Raw genomic sequence first — 18761 nt, forward strand, 5'->3', positions numbered from 1 at the left:
TTAATTTTGCCCCGCTGTGCATTATCGAACATGAAGGCGACCGAATGTTGGTCGGTGAGGAGAGTGAATCTCCTGCCGGCCAGGTAATGCCTCCAATGTCGCACAGCTTCCACTATGGCTTGGGCTTCCTTTTCCACTGAGGAGTGGCGGATTTCTGAGGCGTGGAGGGTTCGGGAGAAAAAGGCCACGGGTCTGCCCGCTTGGTTAAGGGTGGCCGCCAGAGCTACGTCGGATGCGTCGCTCTCGACCTGGAAGGGGAGGGACTCGTCGATGGCGCGCATCGTGGCCTTTGCGATATCCGCTTTGATGCGGCTGAAGGCCTGGCGAGCCTCTGTCGACAGAGGGAAGGTCGTGGTCTGTATTAGGGGGCGGGCCTTGTCTGCATACTGGGGGACCCACTGGGCGTAATATGAAAAGAAACCCAGGCAACGTTTCAGGGCAATGGGGGAGGGGAAATTCCATAAGGGGGCGCATGCGTTCGGGGTCGGGGCCTATTATCCCATTGCGCACTACGTATCCCAGGATGGCCAACCGGTTTGTGCTAAAAACGCACTTTTCCTCGTTGTATGTGAGGTTCAGGGCGTTAGCGGTCTGGAGGAATTTTTGGAGGTTGGCGTCGTGGTCCTGCTGATCGTGGCCACAGATGGTTACGTTGTCGAGATACGGGAACGTGGCCTGCAACCCGTGCTGGTCAACCATTCGGTCCATCTCCCGTTGGAAGACCGAGACCCCGTTCGTGACACCAAATGGGACCCTTAGGAAGTGGTATAGATGCCCGTCTGCCTCGAAGGCTGTGTACTTGCGGTCACCTGGGCGGATGGGGTGCTGGTGGTAGGCGGACTTGAGGTCCACGGTGGAGAAAACCTTATATTGGGCAATCCGATTTACCATGTCGGATATGCGGGGGAGAGGGTACGCATCTAGCTGTGTGTACCTGTTGATGGTCTGGCTATTGTCTATGACCATCCTTTGCTTCTCCCCGGTCTTTACTACTACCACCTGGGCTCTCCAGGGACTATTGCTGGCCTGGATTATGCCTTCCTTCAGCAACCGCTGGACTTCAGACCGAATAAATATCCGGTCCTGGGCACTGTACCGTCTGCTCCTAGTGGCGACGGGTTTGCAATCCGGGGTGAGGTTTGCAAACAAGGACGGCGGTTCAACCTTGAGAGTTGCGAGGCCGCAGATAGTGAGTGGGGGTATTGGGCCGCCGAATTGAAATGTTAGGCTCTGCAGGTTACACTGGAAATCTAATCCCAGTAATGTGGGCGCGCAGAGTTGGGGAAGGACGTAGAGCCTGTAGTTCTTAAACTCCCTCCCTTGCACCGTTAGGTTCGCGATGCAGAACCCTTTGATCTCTACGGAGTGGGATCCTGCAGCTCGGGAAATCTTTTGCGTACTTGGATAGATGGTCAGAAAACAGCGTCTTACCGTGTCTGGGTGAATGAAACTTTCGGTGCTCCTGGAGTCGATCAAGCATGATGTCTCATGTCCGTTGATCAGCACCGTTGTTGTCATCGTCTGGAGTGTCCGGGGCCGTGATTGATCCAGAGTCACCGAAGCCAGTCGTGGTCGTAGTGTTGCGGCGTCTTCTTCGGACCCCGTGGAGCCGTCGATGCTGGGGTCCTGTGTTGTCAACCAAGATGGTGGCGTCCATGAATCGCACACGGCCGGGGGTGGACAAAATGGCCACCCCATGGATCGCACGTGGTCGGGGGTGGACAAAATGGCCGCCCCCATGAATCGCACGTGGCTGGGGGTCACAAGATGGCGGCGCCCATCCTCCCCTCGTGGTGCCCGGGACCCAAAATGGCGGCACCCGCGGGTCGTACATGGGGCGCTGGGGGGGGGGGGGGGGTTGGGGAGCATTTGGGCTATGCTGGGCTCGTTCTTCTCCAGGGATTGCGGCGACCCCCCGGGACCGGCACACAACCACGTAATGGCCCTTCTTGCCGCAGCTTTTACAAATAGCTGCGCGGGCCGGGCAGCGCTGCCGGGGGTGTTTCGCTTGCCTGCAGAAATAGCAGCGGGCCCCTCCGGGATGGTCTGGCACTTTAACCGCGCAAGCCTGCGAGGGGGGGGGTTTGTCGTGACGGGGGTCCACGGAGCCCAAGGGGCTGCCGCGCGGTCGGAGCCGTAGGCGCGGGCGTTTTGCGAGGCCACATCTAGGGAAGCTGCAAGGGCCCGTGCCTCTGAGAGTCATAAAGACTCTCTTTCTAAAAGTCTTTGGCGGATTTGGGGAGAGTTCATACCTGCCACAAAAGCATCGCAAATTAGCATGTCTGTGTGTTCGATCGCGTTCACCGGCGGGCAGCTGCAGCCCCGCCCCAAAATTAGCAGCGCGGTGTAGAATTCTTCTAGCGATTCTCCGGGACTTTGCCGTCTCGTTGCGAGTTGGTAGCGCGCGTAGACCTGGTTCACGGGGCGAACGTAGATGCTCTTCAGTAATGCGAGCACCGTCGGGAAATCCTCTGCGTCTTCTATGAGAGGGTAAATTTCCGGGCTTACCCTCGAATGCAGGACCTGCATTTTCTGGTCTTCTGTGATCCGGCCGGGGGCCGTTCGGAGGTAGCCTTCAAAACATGCTTGCCAGTGTTTAAATACTGCTGCCGAGTTCGCTGCGTGGGGGCTGATCCGCAGGCATTCCGGGGCGATCCGGAGCTCCATAGTCTTTTAAGCTCGCTTAATAAATTGTAGCGCACAATGACTTACGGGAGAGACGAGAAGTGATGAAGTCGATTCAGGCTTTATTAAGCAAGACTTGTCCCCAGCAGTTCAGCAACAGAATGAAGCGGCGGGGAGAAGCTCGGGTTCTTATACTCCGCCTTCAGGGCGGAGCCAGGAGTCAGCAGCCAACCAGGACCCGGGATCTGTCAGCCAATAGCATCACGGCTTCACAGTCCCACGTGACCCCTAATACATACCACCACAACCACGCTTGGCCAAAACCCTCAGCACTTTCTTGTGCCGTATCGCTCTATACTTGTCCTGTCCATGTGTTTGTCAAGATGCCTTTTGAACGCCGTTAATGTGTCTGCTTCCACAACCTCCCCTGGCAACGCATTCCAGGCACTCACCACCCTCTGTGTAAAAAACCTGCCTCGCACATCTCCTCTAAACTTTGACCTTAAACCTAGCAAATCTCCTCTGCACCCCTTCCAGTGCCAGTACATCCTTTCTCAAGTAAGGAGACCAAAACTGTACACAGTACTCCAGGTGTGGCCTCACCAGCACCCTATACAGCTGCAACACAACCTCCCTATTTTTAAACACCATCCCTCCAGCAATGAAGGACAAAATGCCATGGGCCAATGCAATGGAAGTCTATGGTTGCCAATTTAGAGATCTGGAGGAGGAGGGTAAGCACTGGATTGGTAAGTTATCAGATCATAAGTTATAGATTTTCATTGCAGTGTCAATGTAAGCCTACTTGTGACACTAAGAAAGATTATTGTTTTTGGACATTTGCTACATTTTTCGTTTGTACATTTCAACGAAATTACATAGAAATACCCCTACCCCAACAACATCACCAGAAAAGTTTGGGCTCCAGGTTTCGATGGTCCTAAAAGGGGGTTGGGGGGGGGGGGGGGGCGGGGGAACTGTTGCCCACCAGATTCCTTCAGCGATTTGGCAGGAGGAAGCTTGCATTTGGAAGTCAGCAGAGGAATATAGAAGTTGGTGGACAAAAGGAGCGCTGTGCAAAGCTCCAGAGTTGCATTGTCACCCAGGGCGCTTCAGGAGAGAGGGAGGGAGAGAGAGAGGGGAAAGAAAAGAGAAAGCGATTGTTTGGACATGATCCCTAACATTTTGCTGAGAGTCATCAATTATGCAAAGGTAACGGCGCGCACTGGACAGACAAGGAAGCGCTCCAATATGGCGACAACCGCAGTTTCTCCTGCATCCTTTGAACATCTGCAGTACAGCAACGCCTTTCGGGAATTGCGGTAATGCACAAAAAATGTAAGTGAATCCCTTCTTTTCCGACGGCGGCAGCGCCTTTTCCCCCTGAAAGAAGTGACATTATTTTCGCCTCCTTTAGCCCCAGCAAGTCCTTGCCGCAGAGTGATTTTCCAGCTGTGAACATCGTCTGCATTTCTAAGTAGGGTGTCTGCTGGGGCACCCCCCCACCCACCACCACCACTACCACCACCTCTCCCCCCCAAAACCCCCCACCCCCCCCCTGCAGATCAGCCTCTTAAGTAGCACCCACCACCCCAACCCATCCCCCTCCCCTACACCCCCCCCCCTCCCTCCTCTCCCTCCTCACTGCATTCCCAGCGATTTCTCCTGCAATCGTGAAATTGCATACATGTTAAGATATTTACATGTCAAAACAAGTGACCCCCCCCCCCCGCGTCTCCCCTCTCCTCCCCTCACCCTCCGCAGGCATTCGACAGATCCACACCATTCAGGTCCCAGCACCAGCTACATTAAAGAACTGATTTTTTTTCTCTCTCTCTCTCCCAAATGCATCAGAGTGCACCATTTTATTGAGACTGGAACACTTTGCACAGTCCGAAGGTTTGTGTGGGGGAGGATGGATGGAGAAGGGGGGGGGGGGGTGCGGTGGAGGGGGGGGGTGTTGTTGCTGGTGGGTGGGAATGAGTGTATGGCTGATTTTTTTTTAAAGTTCTTTTTATTTATTTATATATATCTCTATGTAAAAAAAAAAGGGGGGGGTGCTTAAAACGTGTGGTTCTGCTGTTCAAAGCATTCACTGAAGTGTCACTGCAGACAGAAAAGTCAAATTGAATAAGCGTGCCTGGGACATTGCGAAGGTATTCTGGTTTGCATTTGGTTGCAAAGCCTGTGTGGCTATCGTCTCTCTCTCTTCTCTCTCTCTCTATTCGCCCCCCCCCCAAACCTACCACCACCCCCTCCTCCTCCCCCCCCCCCCCCATACCAAACCTTTGCTCTGTCTGCCTGGGTGATGTTTAGATGCTATTGCGGGAGCGGTGTGCTGTGGGTTAAACCAGCGGATCTAATACAGTCTGCAGAAGGTCTCCCTCCCACCCCCACCCCCCCACCCCCGTCCCTTCCTCTCTCTCTATTCCTCCAAATTATATAAGCACGCGTTATTTTCTGGTTTTGACACGAGGTGAGTCAGGCTGGGATTTCTTTAAGGAATATGGCGTGAAAGGTGCCGGATGCCTGAATACTGCAGTGCCCTTTTCTCTCCCCCCCACCCTCCCCCCACCCCCTTCTCTCTCCCTGTTCCTTGGAATCCAACAAACCTAACCCTAGGTATTTTAATATTAATTATTCAGTATTCCCCGTATACACCGGCGTTTACTGTGCATGGGGAGGTTGCTGTTGCGTTAGCTGATGTATTGTGTGTGGGGAGGGGGGTTGGAGAGAGAATTGGGTTTTTTTTATACGGTTTAGACGTGAGAAAACCAGTTGCAGGGATGGAGTATGGAGTGGGCATATTGGAAGGTAGGTGTGTTGCAGAGACACTTGAGTCTGTGGGGTTGCATCTAAACTGTGTGTTTGTGTATGTGTATGTGGGGGTGGGATTCCTAATTTGGGGGATTGTTTTTCCTTCGAGTGGATGTATTGATAAACTTATTTTGGACTGGAATCTTTTTGCTTACAAATAGACTTGAGAGAGAGAGAGAGGGGAAAGGCCTAAATCCAGGGTCCACGCTGCTAGCTGCAGATAACAAGTACAACGTCACACAGAAGGTGTTTTGTGAAGCTGCCTGTAGTCGAGAATAAATATACAACAACCCTTGCAGATATTTGCAAGGAGTGATTTGCTTTGATGCATTGTTACAGCTGGCCATAAGCATTTTATTTTTCCCCTCCCAAATGAAGCAATGGATTTTTCTTTGCATCAGTCGAGGAAAGCAACACAGTCTTGCATGCTTGACGAGTAGTTTAAATGGGCTTCTTTCTCCACTGCCCCCCCCCCCCCCCCCAACCTGCGTGTTGTATCCATTGCGTTTGCGCTGGGCGCTGAATCCCAGTGCCAAGTAGGCGAGGTGTGCAGTTATTCACTTTATGTGTGGCCTCCCCCCCCCCCCCCCCCGAATGTGTTCATTTGTTTTGTAATGTATTATAAGCCCCCCCCCCCCCTTTCACTGGCATCTGTCTCTCTCACATATACACACGTTGCCCCCTGAAATTCCCTCTGAGAAATAGACCTCGATCCAGTGCTGAAAGAACAGCTCCCAGCCTCTGGCTCAACCTCATGCCCGTATTCCTTCCGCCCCTGAAACATACAGCATGTCATGTCTTCCCATATTCGCTGCACCCCTCCCCCCTCCCCTTAAACAATCTTTTTTCTCTTGGTCCAAATCACTCATTCCTGCTACCCAAACTCACGTGGGCCGAATGGCCCTGTCTCATCTGGTTGCTTTCCTGCGTTCATCTATTTCCATGCGTTTAAAATCGACAGTGTGGTTACAGCCCTCCCCCCTCGCCGCCCCCTCCTTTAAATAAGCTTCTGGTTTGAGGGAGACGCTACATTTTGTGCAGTGGGCAACTGTGTGGGCCCTCATTTAGCTCCTCAAAAAAGATGAGGGAGTGTTGGCTGAGTTGTGGGGCTGGGCTAAAATCAAGAGCATGGCATCCACCCCATATTTCAGTCCACCTGTACAAATGGTTTGCTTGCAGGACCCAGCTTGGGTGTGGTTTTTGCAACGATGTTTAGACTGTGCATCTTCTAAACCTATTGTATACAGCCACCCACTCCAGCAAAGACAGCATTCACATGTTTTTTTTGCTTTGTAAATGAAATCAGCACAGCTAAGTACCAAGAACGGGGGGGGGGGGGGTTGCTAAATACAGCACAGAGCAACATACACAAATGTGATTGTTCTGTTTAGTTGGCATACTGGTTATTTGAATGGGAATGAATCCACCGTTTTGGCATTTCCCCCCTTGTAACGGCAGCGGACAGCACATGAACGCTCATATTTCTGACACCTGGGTTTATCAGACTATTCACGCTGCGTTTTTCACGTCCATATATTATCATTTGAGCCATTGCATTTTAAATTTCAGCTTGCAGCCTCTGTCCTGGACACGTGATTACCATTCATTATTGATCGGCTTCCTGCTGATGTAGCTGAAATAGTCATTGGAATAAAGAAATAACCCGGAATCGATGCTTCATTGATCTGCAAAGAATTCGCAAAGACATGTCCAGTGTCTTAATATGAAATAAGACAAAATTCAGAAGGTAGGTCCACTGTTAACAATCAGAAGTCTCACGACCGTACCCCCCCCCTTCCCCCCCTCCGCCTGATTTTAGCCCAACTGCCTCCAGTTATTGGGATGGAGGTGAACGAATGCACATTTTGAGGAGCAGGGGAAGACCAGGGTGTTTGTTGTGGACGCGATGCTAAACCTGGTGCTTGCTTGATTGGGCAGTGTGTGAGATTGTTATTTCGTTGGTGTCCCTTCACCCTTTCCATTTCAACTTTGTTTGTATTCCTGAGTTAGAATAGGGGACTGTTTGAGGAGGGTGGTGCGAAGTATGTGCTCCCTATGCAATGCCCTCCCTTGCATGGCCTTTGACCAGGGAAGGAAGATAGATTTGAGAAATAGGGAACCAACTTTTAATTTCAGTTTCATGTTGAGACAGGATAGAGGGTGCCCTGTACCAGGGAACTGGTTAATTGAGCGGTCGAGTCGCTAACATTACACTTGACATCTTTTTTTAAAATGACAGAGCCAAATGGGCAAATCACGAGACTAATTCATTGAGTTTTGAATCACCACCCTTTACTGATAGTTTGCTCACTTGAAACTGACAATCCAGATCTAAATTGGGAGTTTTTCCTCTTCAATATGTCATGATTGAAACTGCAGCAAAAATAGTATATTTAGAAAGAGAAATTTATATCTGGAATGGTTCAACATTGTCTCGAATGAAAAGATTTAAACTTATAATAAGTGTATATCCCAGTTTGAGCTATGGTAATCATCATTATCTTTGCACTGCAGTAGTTGGAGAGTGGACACACTATATCTATACAGGGACTTTGCAATCATTTGCTTTTCTTCAAATACTCTGCCTCTCTTGTGCATGTTTTCAGCTGGCTGGACCCAGCTCTAACCAAAGCCTCTGAGATTATGTAACCCACTCCCAAGATCCCTCGCCTTTCGTGTTGGGACTCTGAAACCTCAGTTAGGGTTGGGTTTTTGTTTGAGAATGTAGCACACTCAAATGTTTACACCCGTAAAGAACCCGAATATTTAACCCCACATTTGGAGAGACAACCAAATGTTAGTCTGTAGATCTTTAGCTGTCAAACGACCTCACCTATTAAGGAAACATTTCAGAGGAGCAAGAATTTGTTGAACGAGTGAAGAATAAAATGATTTTGCAATGTTTTCAGTGTCCTTAAATGCATTATAATGATGCCTCTATGAATTTAGTATTTTGTGGAGACAAATATGATTAGAACATTAGTGGACTCCTGGAGCATTATACTGTGCTATTGTGCATGCTTTGCAACATTATGTTGCGATGGAAAAGAATAATTGGTCAAATTTTCTAAGCATATTTGAATACTTCAACATTCACCTTTTGTCCACATTTCACTGCATTGATGTTTGAGCACTTTGGGGTATTTCTTAAAGATCTCACATGGTGCGATACAGAAGAATCTGTTTTTTTCCCCCCTCATTATTAGATGAAGCAAGTATTTAATAATGAGCCTCAGTGTGAAATGTGAATGATTTGCATTTATTTCTTTGAAAAGTTTATTTGTTGAATTTCTATTTAGACAGAACTGTCCCATCCTGGAGGCTACATAATTGAAGAGATTGTTGCAGGATGAAAAGATGGCAGCGCACATGCTTGCACCGCCAGGCCCTGACAGTTTTCGCCTTTTCACACGCGAGTCTTTGGCTATCATTGAGCAGCGGATTGCTGAGGAGAAGAAAAAAAAGCCCCCCAAGCAAGACAGCAGCCACCGAGATGATGCCGATCAAAATAAGCCTAAACCAAACAGCGACCTTGAAGCGGGCAGAAGTTTGCCATTTATCTATGGTGACCCCCCTTCTAAATGCATTGCTGAACCATTGGAGGACTTGGACCCTTTTTATATAAATCAGAAAGTGAGTGCTTTGGACAACAGTTACTACCGCTTTTTGCAGGGGGACAACTGTAAAATTAGTTTGAAGTGCCAGAAATGTGGTTGTAAGAATAGTTTGGTGTTTTCCACTGGGAAAAGTTAGCAGTCGCACAACCATAATTATCTTGGGGTTGGGGGGGGGTGGGGGGTGGGGGGGGGGGGGTGCGGTGGGGGGGGGGGGGGTGGAGAGGGGGAGGGGGGCGTTTGACGGAATAGGTATCAGGTTTTAGGTTTAAATCTAAATCTTCTGATTCTGGTGCCTTAGAAAATTGGATCATGTTTCCCTTGTGTGGCAATTTTGCAGTCTCAACCTTGACCTGGAATCAATTTCCATTCAGGAGAGCTTTGTGCACTGCCCAAGTGCCATAATAGCTGGCATGCAATGGCCACATGCTTTGTTTTGAACGATCATTTAGGTACTATTTACAAGATCACAAGCTCAAAGCATATGGCTTTTTCTGGTGTTGAAAATGAGTTTTATTGGCAGTCATGTAATATTCCCAATGTAGCGTGCACCGATTAGGAAAGGGTTACAGTGGATGGGTCATTGTAAAGAGTGCAGTGACTGAAATATGAATGAGACTTCAACACATGATCTCACAGCCATCACTGCACCAAGACATAAGATGCACCAGTCGAATCAGGAGGTTCTCTCGTGCTAAGTCAGATGCCATGTCTAATTCTTGTATGATATTTTCCACTGGGTGATATGGCCCATGTATTTATGTTTACTGGCAGTAGGAATTAAATATTTTGGCCCTGAAACCATAGGTCACCCCAACAATGAGGATGGACTCCATCCTGCAGAATCAAAATGAAGGATTGGGGCTATTTAAAAGGCAAATCATTCCTAAACTAAGAATTAGTGTAAGAACTACTCTAGCTTTTTTAAAAATCGTTCTTCCCATAAAAATATATACTTATTTGGAGGTTTTAAATTCATCCTGACACTATTACTGTGACACGTGGGAAATCAAAAATTGAGCAACAATTATTGTTGCTTACTCTTACCACACACCCCCCCCCCCCCGCCACACCCGACTCCTCCCTTACAGCTGACCCACATGAAATTGTCACAGCAAACTTTGGCTCACTACCATTAGAATGGTAACTTCTCTGCCAGCTTGCAAATAAAAAAAGCCCCACAATTTTATTTCACTGTTGAGAGAACGGCAGTGTTTGCCCTATTAAATTGAAAGGATTTGAAAACGTAAGTTGACAGGTTGCCAACTTTACCTTCTTCATATAATGTCACATTGATCAGACTTTCCGACCTGGTCACCTTGTTTTCTCCTAATGCTCACCTCCATGAAGTCTTAAGTTGTTCAGTTGAAACTTGGGTAGAGTTTACAACTTTCGAGTGCATCAACTGAACACGTTTGTTTTTCAACTCAGGGATTTTCCGATCAGGATGTTCGTGTGTTGTGCCTGTGGCTAAGGCTTGAGAGGAAATCAGGTGTGGGGGTAGGAATGTGAGGATCTGAGATTTATCCGCTATAAAATAGGAGTTATGCTTTTGTGAAGTTGGCTGTTCGCTTTGTTTTTCAACTAAGTGTCATTTTTCTGAGAACACTGGCACGTAGATGCAAGAAGTAGGATTAACACTTGGGTGAGGAAAAACTTCAAATCGTATTTTCAGTGGATTGAGTGGGGGGAGGGGGGGACAAGACTCAACTAGCAAACTTTATTTTACTCAAAGATTCTGCAGTCATTTTATCGTTGGACCTGGGTTCAAATCTAGTCCAGACCAATGGGGTGAAAGTCTCTGCTGGCTGTGAGGGCACAGATTAAAATTAATTTGGACTGCCTTGACCCGGTTCTGATTGAGCCTGGGCCTGCAGTGCAAAGCTGCTCCCAATTTGTCAATTCTTTCAGCTTGGTTCCCAGTGACAATGGGCTCGACTGAGCTTAGAAATGAACTATGATTGTGATGGGCCCACAATGGAGCTTGTAAAGGATGAACATTTTGTTTGCAGGGGTGAGGAGGCTGGAAAGATGCCCATTTTTGGAGTTGCCATTTCCTTTTTCTTATCCAATAAGATGCATGCTTGTAACTTTTATTGGCGGAGGGTATATCATGCTGGGGCAAGTCAGTGTCCCATGTCCCTTGAGTTATAAATTAGACGCCATCAAAAGTACACTTCGTTAAGAAACAAACAATCTTTTTTCGTCTATGTGGTTTAATGAACCACATTCATCTGAAGTGACAGAGTCATTGTAGATATCATAAAGAGAGAAACATGTACACTCACTCGTGTCACAACATAATCCTTCCTTTGTCTCAATGACCAGAAATCTACTGGTCTGATGCAAGTGAAATCTTATGTAGAATTCTACCTGCAACATTAGAATGAAGATTCACTTTTCGTGACTACAAATAGGGAACATCGCTTGCTAAGTTATGTTCGCTTGTGGGTGAAAGATCAAGACCCGTGGTGCAGGGCATTGCCATGGCTGAAAGGAAATGAGGGTAAATCAGTTAGTAAGTAGTGCTTGGTTGGCGGTATACTTCGATTTTGAAATTTTATAAATGTATAAAGCAGAAGGAACACATTGGGAGACAGGACTTTGCACATATGCTGGGCTCCATACCTGGAGATCCTGAGAGCAAATTAACGACTACAGCCAGCAATAATATAATTTTCACTTGGTATTTCTATTTACCCATGCTGCCAAACATTAAACGCAGTAAGCCGCTGTTAGGGTTTAAGAGATGTGCTACTGAATAGCATTCTCTTTTTCTGTATACTTATTCTGGTTGGGATGTGATACCACCAAGAAAAGCTCTGATCCCTGGTTTTCCCCAGAACTTTGTAATGTGCGATCGTCATCATGCAAGAAAGAATGTATATCTTGTGAAGTAAACTGGTGCTTGGAGTAGAATTGCTCTTGAACTGAATGTGAATGGCGTAAATCTAGTTTTATGAATGAGTCCAGGCCCACAACACAAGTTGGCCGCTGGTTTAAGTTTGGAAAATGTCACAATTGATGCCGATGGTGGTGCCTTTCTGTGCTTAGAGCCGAGGGGCAGTGTTGCAAGCTTATTGAGGGAGCTTTGGTCGATATCTTATGATGAAGTATCTGACCTGGGTGTGCTTGATTCTAATGTGGCAGCCCTAAAAGGGAAAAGTATTGCATTCTCCAGCCGGAGCATCTCCGCACCTTGATGAGCTCCAAATCCGTTCATTTCCAAGGCTGCATTAAAATCGGATGTTTTGCAGAGTAAAAGTTGTTGCAAAGAAGGGGTAGCAGTGGGCTAGCTGATGTCTTTCCAGAGGTTAGCAGGCTTCCTATATTTTGTTTAATTTTCTTTTTTTAAAAATTTAGAGTACCCAATTCATTGTTTCCAATTAAGGGGCAATTTAGCGTGGCCAATCCACCTACCCTGCACATCTTTGGGTTGTGGGCGTGAGACCCACACAAACACGGGGAGAATGTGCAAACTCTACACGGTGAACATAGAACATAGAACAATACAGCGCAGTACAGGCCCTTCGGCCCACGATGTTGCACCGAAACAAAAGCCATCTAACCTACACTATGCCATTATCATCCATATGTTTATCCAATAAACTTTTAAATGCCCTCAATGTTGGCGAGTTCACTACTGTAGCAGGTAGGGCATTCCACGGCCTCACTACTCTTTGCGTAAAGAACCTACCTCTGACCTCTGTCCTATATCTATTACCCCTCAGTTTAAAGTTATGTCCCCTCGTGCCAGCCATATCCATCCGCGGGAGAAGGCTCTCACTGTCCACCCTATCCAACCCCCTGATCCAGAGCCGGGATCGAACCCGGGTCCTCGGCGCCGCGCGGCAGCTGTGCTAACCACTGCGCCACCGTGTTGCCCCCTTGTTCAATTTTCTAAATACATTCTGGTGGTGGGGAACTGTGCATATCAGAAAATAGGCAAGGTGTTCACACTTTTTCAATTATATATTACCAGAAAATGATCCCGTCATCTCAGATAGAAATGGTTCTATTCAATTTGATGAATAGGCATATTCACAGAGTTTAATATGAATCTCTATATGATGGAGGGTTAAACATTTTCCTTCTGGGAAGGGGGGGGGGGTGGTGAAAATATGAAATTTGTTGCACCAAAAGAGAAAGATAGTTCATATACAAGGGATATATTTGAAAATAGTAACTCAGTATGTTCTGTGTGTGTTTGCTCAGGGTTTGTAGGCTAGTCATAGATTTATTTGGCTTGGGGTTGTATATAAGATGTGGAAACTAGTCACAATTACAGTGACAGCAGTAAATAAATTGTAGAGGCTTGAGACTTTATCATAAATACAACACAAAAAGCTTATGGTTATACGGAGTAGAATCGCTCAAGGCACATTATGAAATATGGGGCCGAACCCATGTAAGGAGATGTTAGGTCAGATGACTAAGAGCTTGGTTAAAGAGGTAGATTTCAAGAAGTATCTTAGAGGAGGGAACCGAGGTAGAGAGGCAGAGAATTTTAGGGAGGGGAGCTCCAGAGCCCAGGCGGCCAGAGGCACAACTGCCAACGGTGAAGCAATAAAAATCAGGAATGTTCAAGAGGCCAGAATGAGGGGAGCATAGATATGTCTGAGGGTTATGGGGGCTGGAGGAGATTACAGAGGTGGGTGAGATGGGGGTGGGGGGGGGGGGGGGGGGGGGAGCGGGGGGGGGGGGCGAGGCCATGGAGGGATTTGAAAACAAGAATGAGAATTTAAAAATCAAGATGTTGTGTAACCGGAAATCCAATTTGCATCAAGTGTGGAGTGAAAATAGGATTTGCGTCCTTTTCCTTTATAATGGCAGGATTTTGACAAGGAAATAAACCTGCTAGCTCATTATTACTAGCTATGTACCCTGACCTCTTTTTTCACTTCTTGATAATATCTGTTTTCCTCTCTTGCTACCCTGGCCACGGTTCCCCACTCTGGATTCTTTTCTTGCTTAAGTTATCTTGACCGTTGCTTCCACCCTCAAGCAACCTATTCCTTTTGCTCGAAGGCATGTCTGTCTGAAGTTGCCATCACTGTTGTTTGCCTCGTTGAAGCGGTTGGTTTCTCTTTCTGAGGCAGCTTCGTCACTGTTTCGCTCTCTGAGGCAGCTTGGTCACTGTCTCCCTTTCTGAGGCGAGTCATTTCTCTCTTTCCATGGCTGTTACCTTCCTGATGTTAGCCTCATGTTGCTCTTCTACCCAGATCCTTCTGTCAACCTGTCCTAACTACATTGTCCTTCAGCTTGTGCACTTTCTCCTCTAAATCCACCTTTCCTGTTCCCTCCACAAGACCACCAACAAAAGTCACAGTCAAACGGACTTTTTTTTTCAAACCAAAAATAGTAGTTCCACTAGTTTGTGAGAAAATTCCTTTCCTTAACTAAAATCCTTATGGGTCCTGTGTAGTGTTTGCTTCCATCTAAACCCTTGACCTCTGCAGGCAACAGCCCATCTCCTGACACAAACTCTACACAACTTACTGAGGAAAATAACCGGGGTGGGCCCAGCTCTGATGGTGTACTTGTAGTCAAAGGGAGAAAGACTTAAATGTTTGTTATATTTGTGCATATTTTCTTGTCAGAATATCCATTCACCTGGTCTCCGAGTGATGTTATGTGTAAGTGGGAACTTGATTGTGACTTACACCTCATGAGCTGTGATTGTCGGCAGGTCGTTGGATTATTTGGGAGAATCATTTCCAGCAAGGCTTGTTGGATTGTGGTTTTCCTTTTCCTCCCTGATCCTAGAGGCACTGAGGTCCATTGTCGCAGCCTCAATACTACATGGTTGAGTGAACTTGACACATACTGGGCTCCGAATGTGGGAGCTAACTGATCAGTGTGGCTTCGCTGTTGGCTGTATGAACTCAAAGTGCCAGCGGGAGAGATTTACAGGAAGTGCTGGTTGCCTTTTTGCTGAGGTGCTGGACAAATTGAGAGTATGCATGCTTATTGTCATTGGGGAAAGCGAAAGTGTGCTCTTTGCTATCTTAAGTTGGTGGGAACTATCAGTTTCAAATCAGTTCTGCTTCCAAAAGTCCATAAACGCAAGTCTAAAAGTAAGTGCCAACCAAAAGGATATCGGATGGATCTAGAAACCTGAACCAAGGTACACATGAGCTTGATTAATTTTTAACTTGGGTACGGACAGAACATATAGTGGCAAAGAGTTGGATAGTGAGATTTATACAAATCCCTGCAATAATGCTGATTTATGAAGCATTTTTCAATGCCTGCTGTTCCCTGTAATATTTACACTGCACACAATGGATTTCTGAGCAAACAGATCCTGAAGTTTACATTATATCAATCACGGTGGTTACAATGAAAGCAGACTGTCTTATTCCGATAGTGACACAGTATCATGACGTGCAGCCTGGCTGGCCAAGCGTACGCTCTCTCAATTCCTTGGCCAACATCCCTCCCTAAAATAGCACCCCCAAAAACAGTCAATTGATTGTTCCATTGCTGTTGGTGAGATGGTCTTTGTTATTCATTCATGGGATGTGGGCATCACTGTAATTGCCCATCACTAATTTCCCCTTGAAGTGGGTGACTTTGCTCGGCCGCTTCAGAGGGCCCTTAAGGGTCAACTACATCTTGCTGTGTGCAGAATGGTTGCCACGTGACCCTACAAACCCAGAGTCATCGCACTTAAGAGGAGGTCATTTTGAAAGTGCTTCACATGCAATATCACTTGAGAGATTTGATATGGCGCGATATAAATCCTAGTCCTTTACCAGCAGAAATCAGAATCCTAATTAGCCTTGGTATTGACCCAAGGTGGAGACAGGAAAAATGACTGGCAAGTTTACTTGCATAGCAATGTTGCCACTTAGGCTTGCTGGTTTAGATAAATGTTCAGCAGCAATTATTGGGCAGGAGGTGTTCAGCTTTCACTCCTGTAAAAGCAAACCCAACAGCGTTGGCTCAATCCCCATACCGGCTGAGGTTGTTCATGAAGGCCCCGCCTTCTCAACCTTGACCCTCACCTGAGGGTGTGGTGACCCTCAGGTTAAACCACCACCAGTCAGCTCTACCCCTCAAAGGGGAAAGCGGCCTATGGTCATCTGAGACTATGGCGATGTTACTTTTACTGGGAAGGTCATTTCATTTTGTTTTCTGAAGACGCTCATTTCAAGTACAATAGGAAGAGCTATTCACTTTAACTCAATATTTTTAGAACGCTTTATGGTGCGGCATGATAACACAGTGGTTAGCACTGTGGCTTCACAGCGCCAGGGTCCCAGGTTCGAGTCCCGGCTTGGGTCACTGTCTGTGCGGAGTCTGCACGTTCTCCCCGTGTCTGCGTGGGTTTCCTCCGGGTGCTCCGGTTTCCTCCCACAAGTCCCGAAAGACGTGCTGTTAGGTGAATTGGACATTCTGAATTCTCCCTCTGTGACCCGAACAGGCGCCGGAATGTGGCGACTAGGGGATTCTCACAGTAACTTCATTGCAGTGAAAATGTAAGCCTACTTGTGACAATAAAGATTATTATTATTATGTTGGACCAAATCGGGCCAGTGTATTCTGATAGAAAAATTATAAAGTACCGTGAAATGTTCAGAAGATGGGAACCCTGACAGTACCGAATTATTAACTATGCAATTGGAATCAAAATGGTTTTCATTTTTTTTTAGTTTTGTGTGTCTGGAACAGTAATAGTATGATTTTTGAACAATTATTTTATGATGCCAACACAAATGGGAAAAGACATGCAAAGCCATCTGTGCGGCAAACTAGGAACTGGCCGTATATACGAGATGGCCACTAACCAAAGATAGCACCTGATACCAGCTGATTTTGCAAACCACTTTTCTGTTGGGCACTGCAAAAGCTCAGTTTGATTTCTCTCCCCTCATGTGCCTGCCTGCCCCTCCAGTCTGTCACCGTGCCTGCCTGCCCCTCCAGTCTGTCACCGTGCCTGCCTGCCCCTCCAGTCTGTCACCGTGCCTGCCTGCCCCTCCAGTCTGTCACCGTGCCTGCCTGCCACTCCAGTCTGTCACCGTGCCTGCCTGCCACTCCAGTCTGTCACCGTGCCTGCCTGCCCCTCCAGTCTGTCACCGTGCCTGCCTGCCCCTCCAGTCTGTCACCGTGCCTGCCTGCCCCTCCAGTCTGTCACCGTGCCTGCCTGCCCCTCCAGTCTGTCACCGTGCCTGCCTGCCACTCCAGTCTGTCACCGTGCCTGCCTGCCACTCCAGTCTGTCACCGTGCCTGCCTGCCACTCCAGTCTGTCACCGTGCCTGCCTGCCCCTCCAGTCTGTCACCGTGCCTGCCTGCCCCTCCAGTCTGTCACCGTGCCTGCCTGCCACTCCAGTCTGTCACCATGCCTGCCTGCCCCTTCTGTCTGTCACCGTGCCTGCCTGCCACTCCAGTCTGTCACCGTGCCTGCCTGCCCCTCCAGTCTGTCACCGTGCCTGCCTGCCACTCCAGGCTGTCACCGTGCCTGCCTGCCCCTCCAGTCTGTCACCGTGCCTGCCTGCCCCTCCAGTCTGTCACCGTGCCTGCCTGCCCCTTCTGTCTGTCACCGTGCCTGCCTGCCCCTCCAGTCTGTCACCGTGCCTGCCTGCCCCTCCAGTCTGTCACCGTGCCAGCCTGCCCCTTCTGTCTGTCACCGTGCCAGCCTGCCCCTTCTGTCTGTCACCGTGCCAGCCTGCCCCTTCTGTCTGTCACCGTGCCTGCCTGCCCCTCCAGTCTGTCACCGTGCCTGCCACTCCAGTCTGTCACCGTGCCTGCCTGCCACTCCAGTCTGTCACCGTGCCTGCCTGCCCCTCCAGTCTGTCACCGTGCCTGCCTGCCCCTCCAGTCTGTCACCGTGCCTGCCTGCCACTCCAGTCTGTCACCGTGCCTGCCTGCCCCTTCTGTCTGTCACCGTGCCTGCCTGCCACTCCAGTCTGTCACCGTGCCTGCCTGCCCCTCCAGTCTGTCACCGTGCCTGCCTGCCCCTCCAGCCTGTCACCGTGCCTGCCTGCCACTCCAGTCTGTCACCGTGCCTGCCTGCCCCTTCTGTCTGTCACCGTGCCTGCCTGCCCCTTCTGTCTGTCACCGTGCCTGCCTGCCCCTCCAGTCTGTCACCGTGCCTGCCTGCCCCTTCTGTCCTTCCTCACTCTTGGTCTCTCCTCGCCCTTCCATCTCCCTAACCTTTCTTCTCTCTTTCTTCCCTCGCTCCCTACCCTTCTCTCCCTTCCCCTCCTCCCCACTCCCTTCCCTCCTCCCCTCTCCCTTCCCCCTCTCACCCTTACCCTCTGTCCTCCTTACCCTCTGCCCCCCTTACCCTCTGCCCCCCTTACCCTCTCTCTCCCTTACCCTCTCTCTCCCTTACCCTCTCTCCCCCTTACCCTCTCTCCCTTACCCTCTGTCCCCCTTACCCTCTGTCCCCCTTACCCTCTCTCTCCCTTACCCTCCCTCTCCCTTACCCTCTCGCTCCCTTACCCTCTGCCCCCTTACCCTCTGCCCCCTTACCCTCTGCCCCACTTACCCTCTCTCTCCCTTACCCTCTCTCCCCCTTACCCTCTCTCCCTTACCCTCTGTCCCCCTTACCCTCTGTCCCCTTACCCTCTGTCCCCCTTACCCTCTCTCTCCCTTACCCTCTCTCTCCCTTACCCTCTCTCTCCCTTACCCTCTGTCCCCCTTACCCTCTCTCTCCCTTACCCTTTCTCTCCCTTACCCTCTCTCTCCCTTACCCTC

The 18761-nt window shown here is 48.8% G+C and overlaps 1 protein-coding gene across 11 annotated transcripts in view; it reads left to right on the forward strand.

Moving 5' to 3' along the window:
- Positions 1 to 3749: 3749 nt before the first annotated feature.
- LOC140405457 (sodium channel protein type 8 subunit alpha-like) overlaps positions 3750 to 18761 on the forward strand; it is a 381151-nt gene continuing 366139 nt past the window's right edge. For 4 of the 11 annotated variants that reach the window (XM_072493902.1, XM_072493907.1, XM_072493904.1 and 1 more), the window contains exons 1-3: positions 3750 to 3963; positions 7012 to 7189; positions 8742 to 9075. In XM_072493902.1, the coding sequence (XP_072350003.1) occupies positions 8800 to 9075 (276 nt within the window). In that variant the 5' untranslated portion in view covers positions 3750 to 3963; positions 7012 to 7189; positions 8742 to 8799. Of the gene's footprint in view, positions 3964 to 4427; positions 4525 to 4696; positions 4782 to 5339; positions 5440 to 7011; positions 7190 to 8741; positions 9076 to 18761 lie in introns of those variants that run through there. The other 7 variants (XM_072493906.1, XM_072493896.1, XM_072493903.1 and 4 more) reach the window with 5 other exon arrangements.

Source organism: Scyliorhinus torazame, chromosome X (genome assembly GCF_047496885.1).
Source record: "Scyliorhinus torazame isolate Kashiwa2021f chromosome X, sScyTor2.1, whole genome shotgun sequence".
In the NCBI taxonomy this organism is placed as follows: domain Eukaryota; kingdom Metazoa; phylum Chordata; class Chondrichthyes; order Carcharhiniformes; family Scyliorhinidae; genus Scyliorhinus; species Scyliorhinus torazame.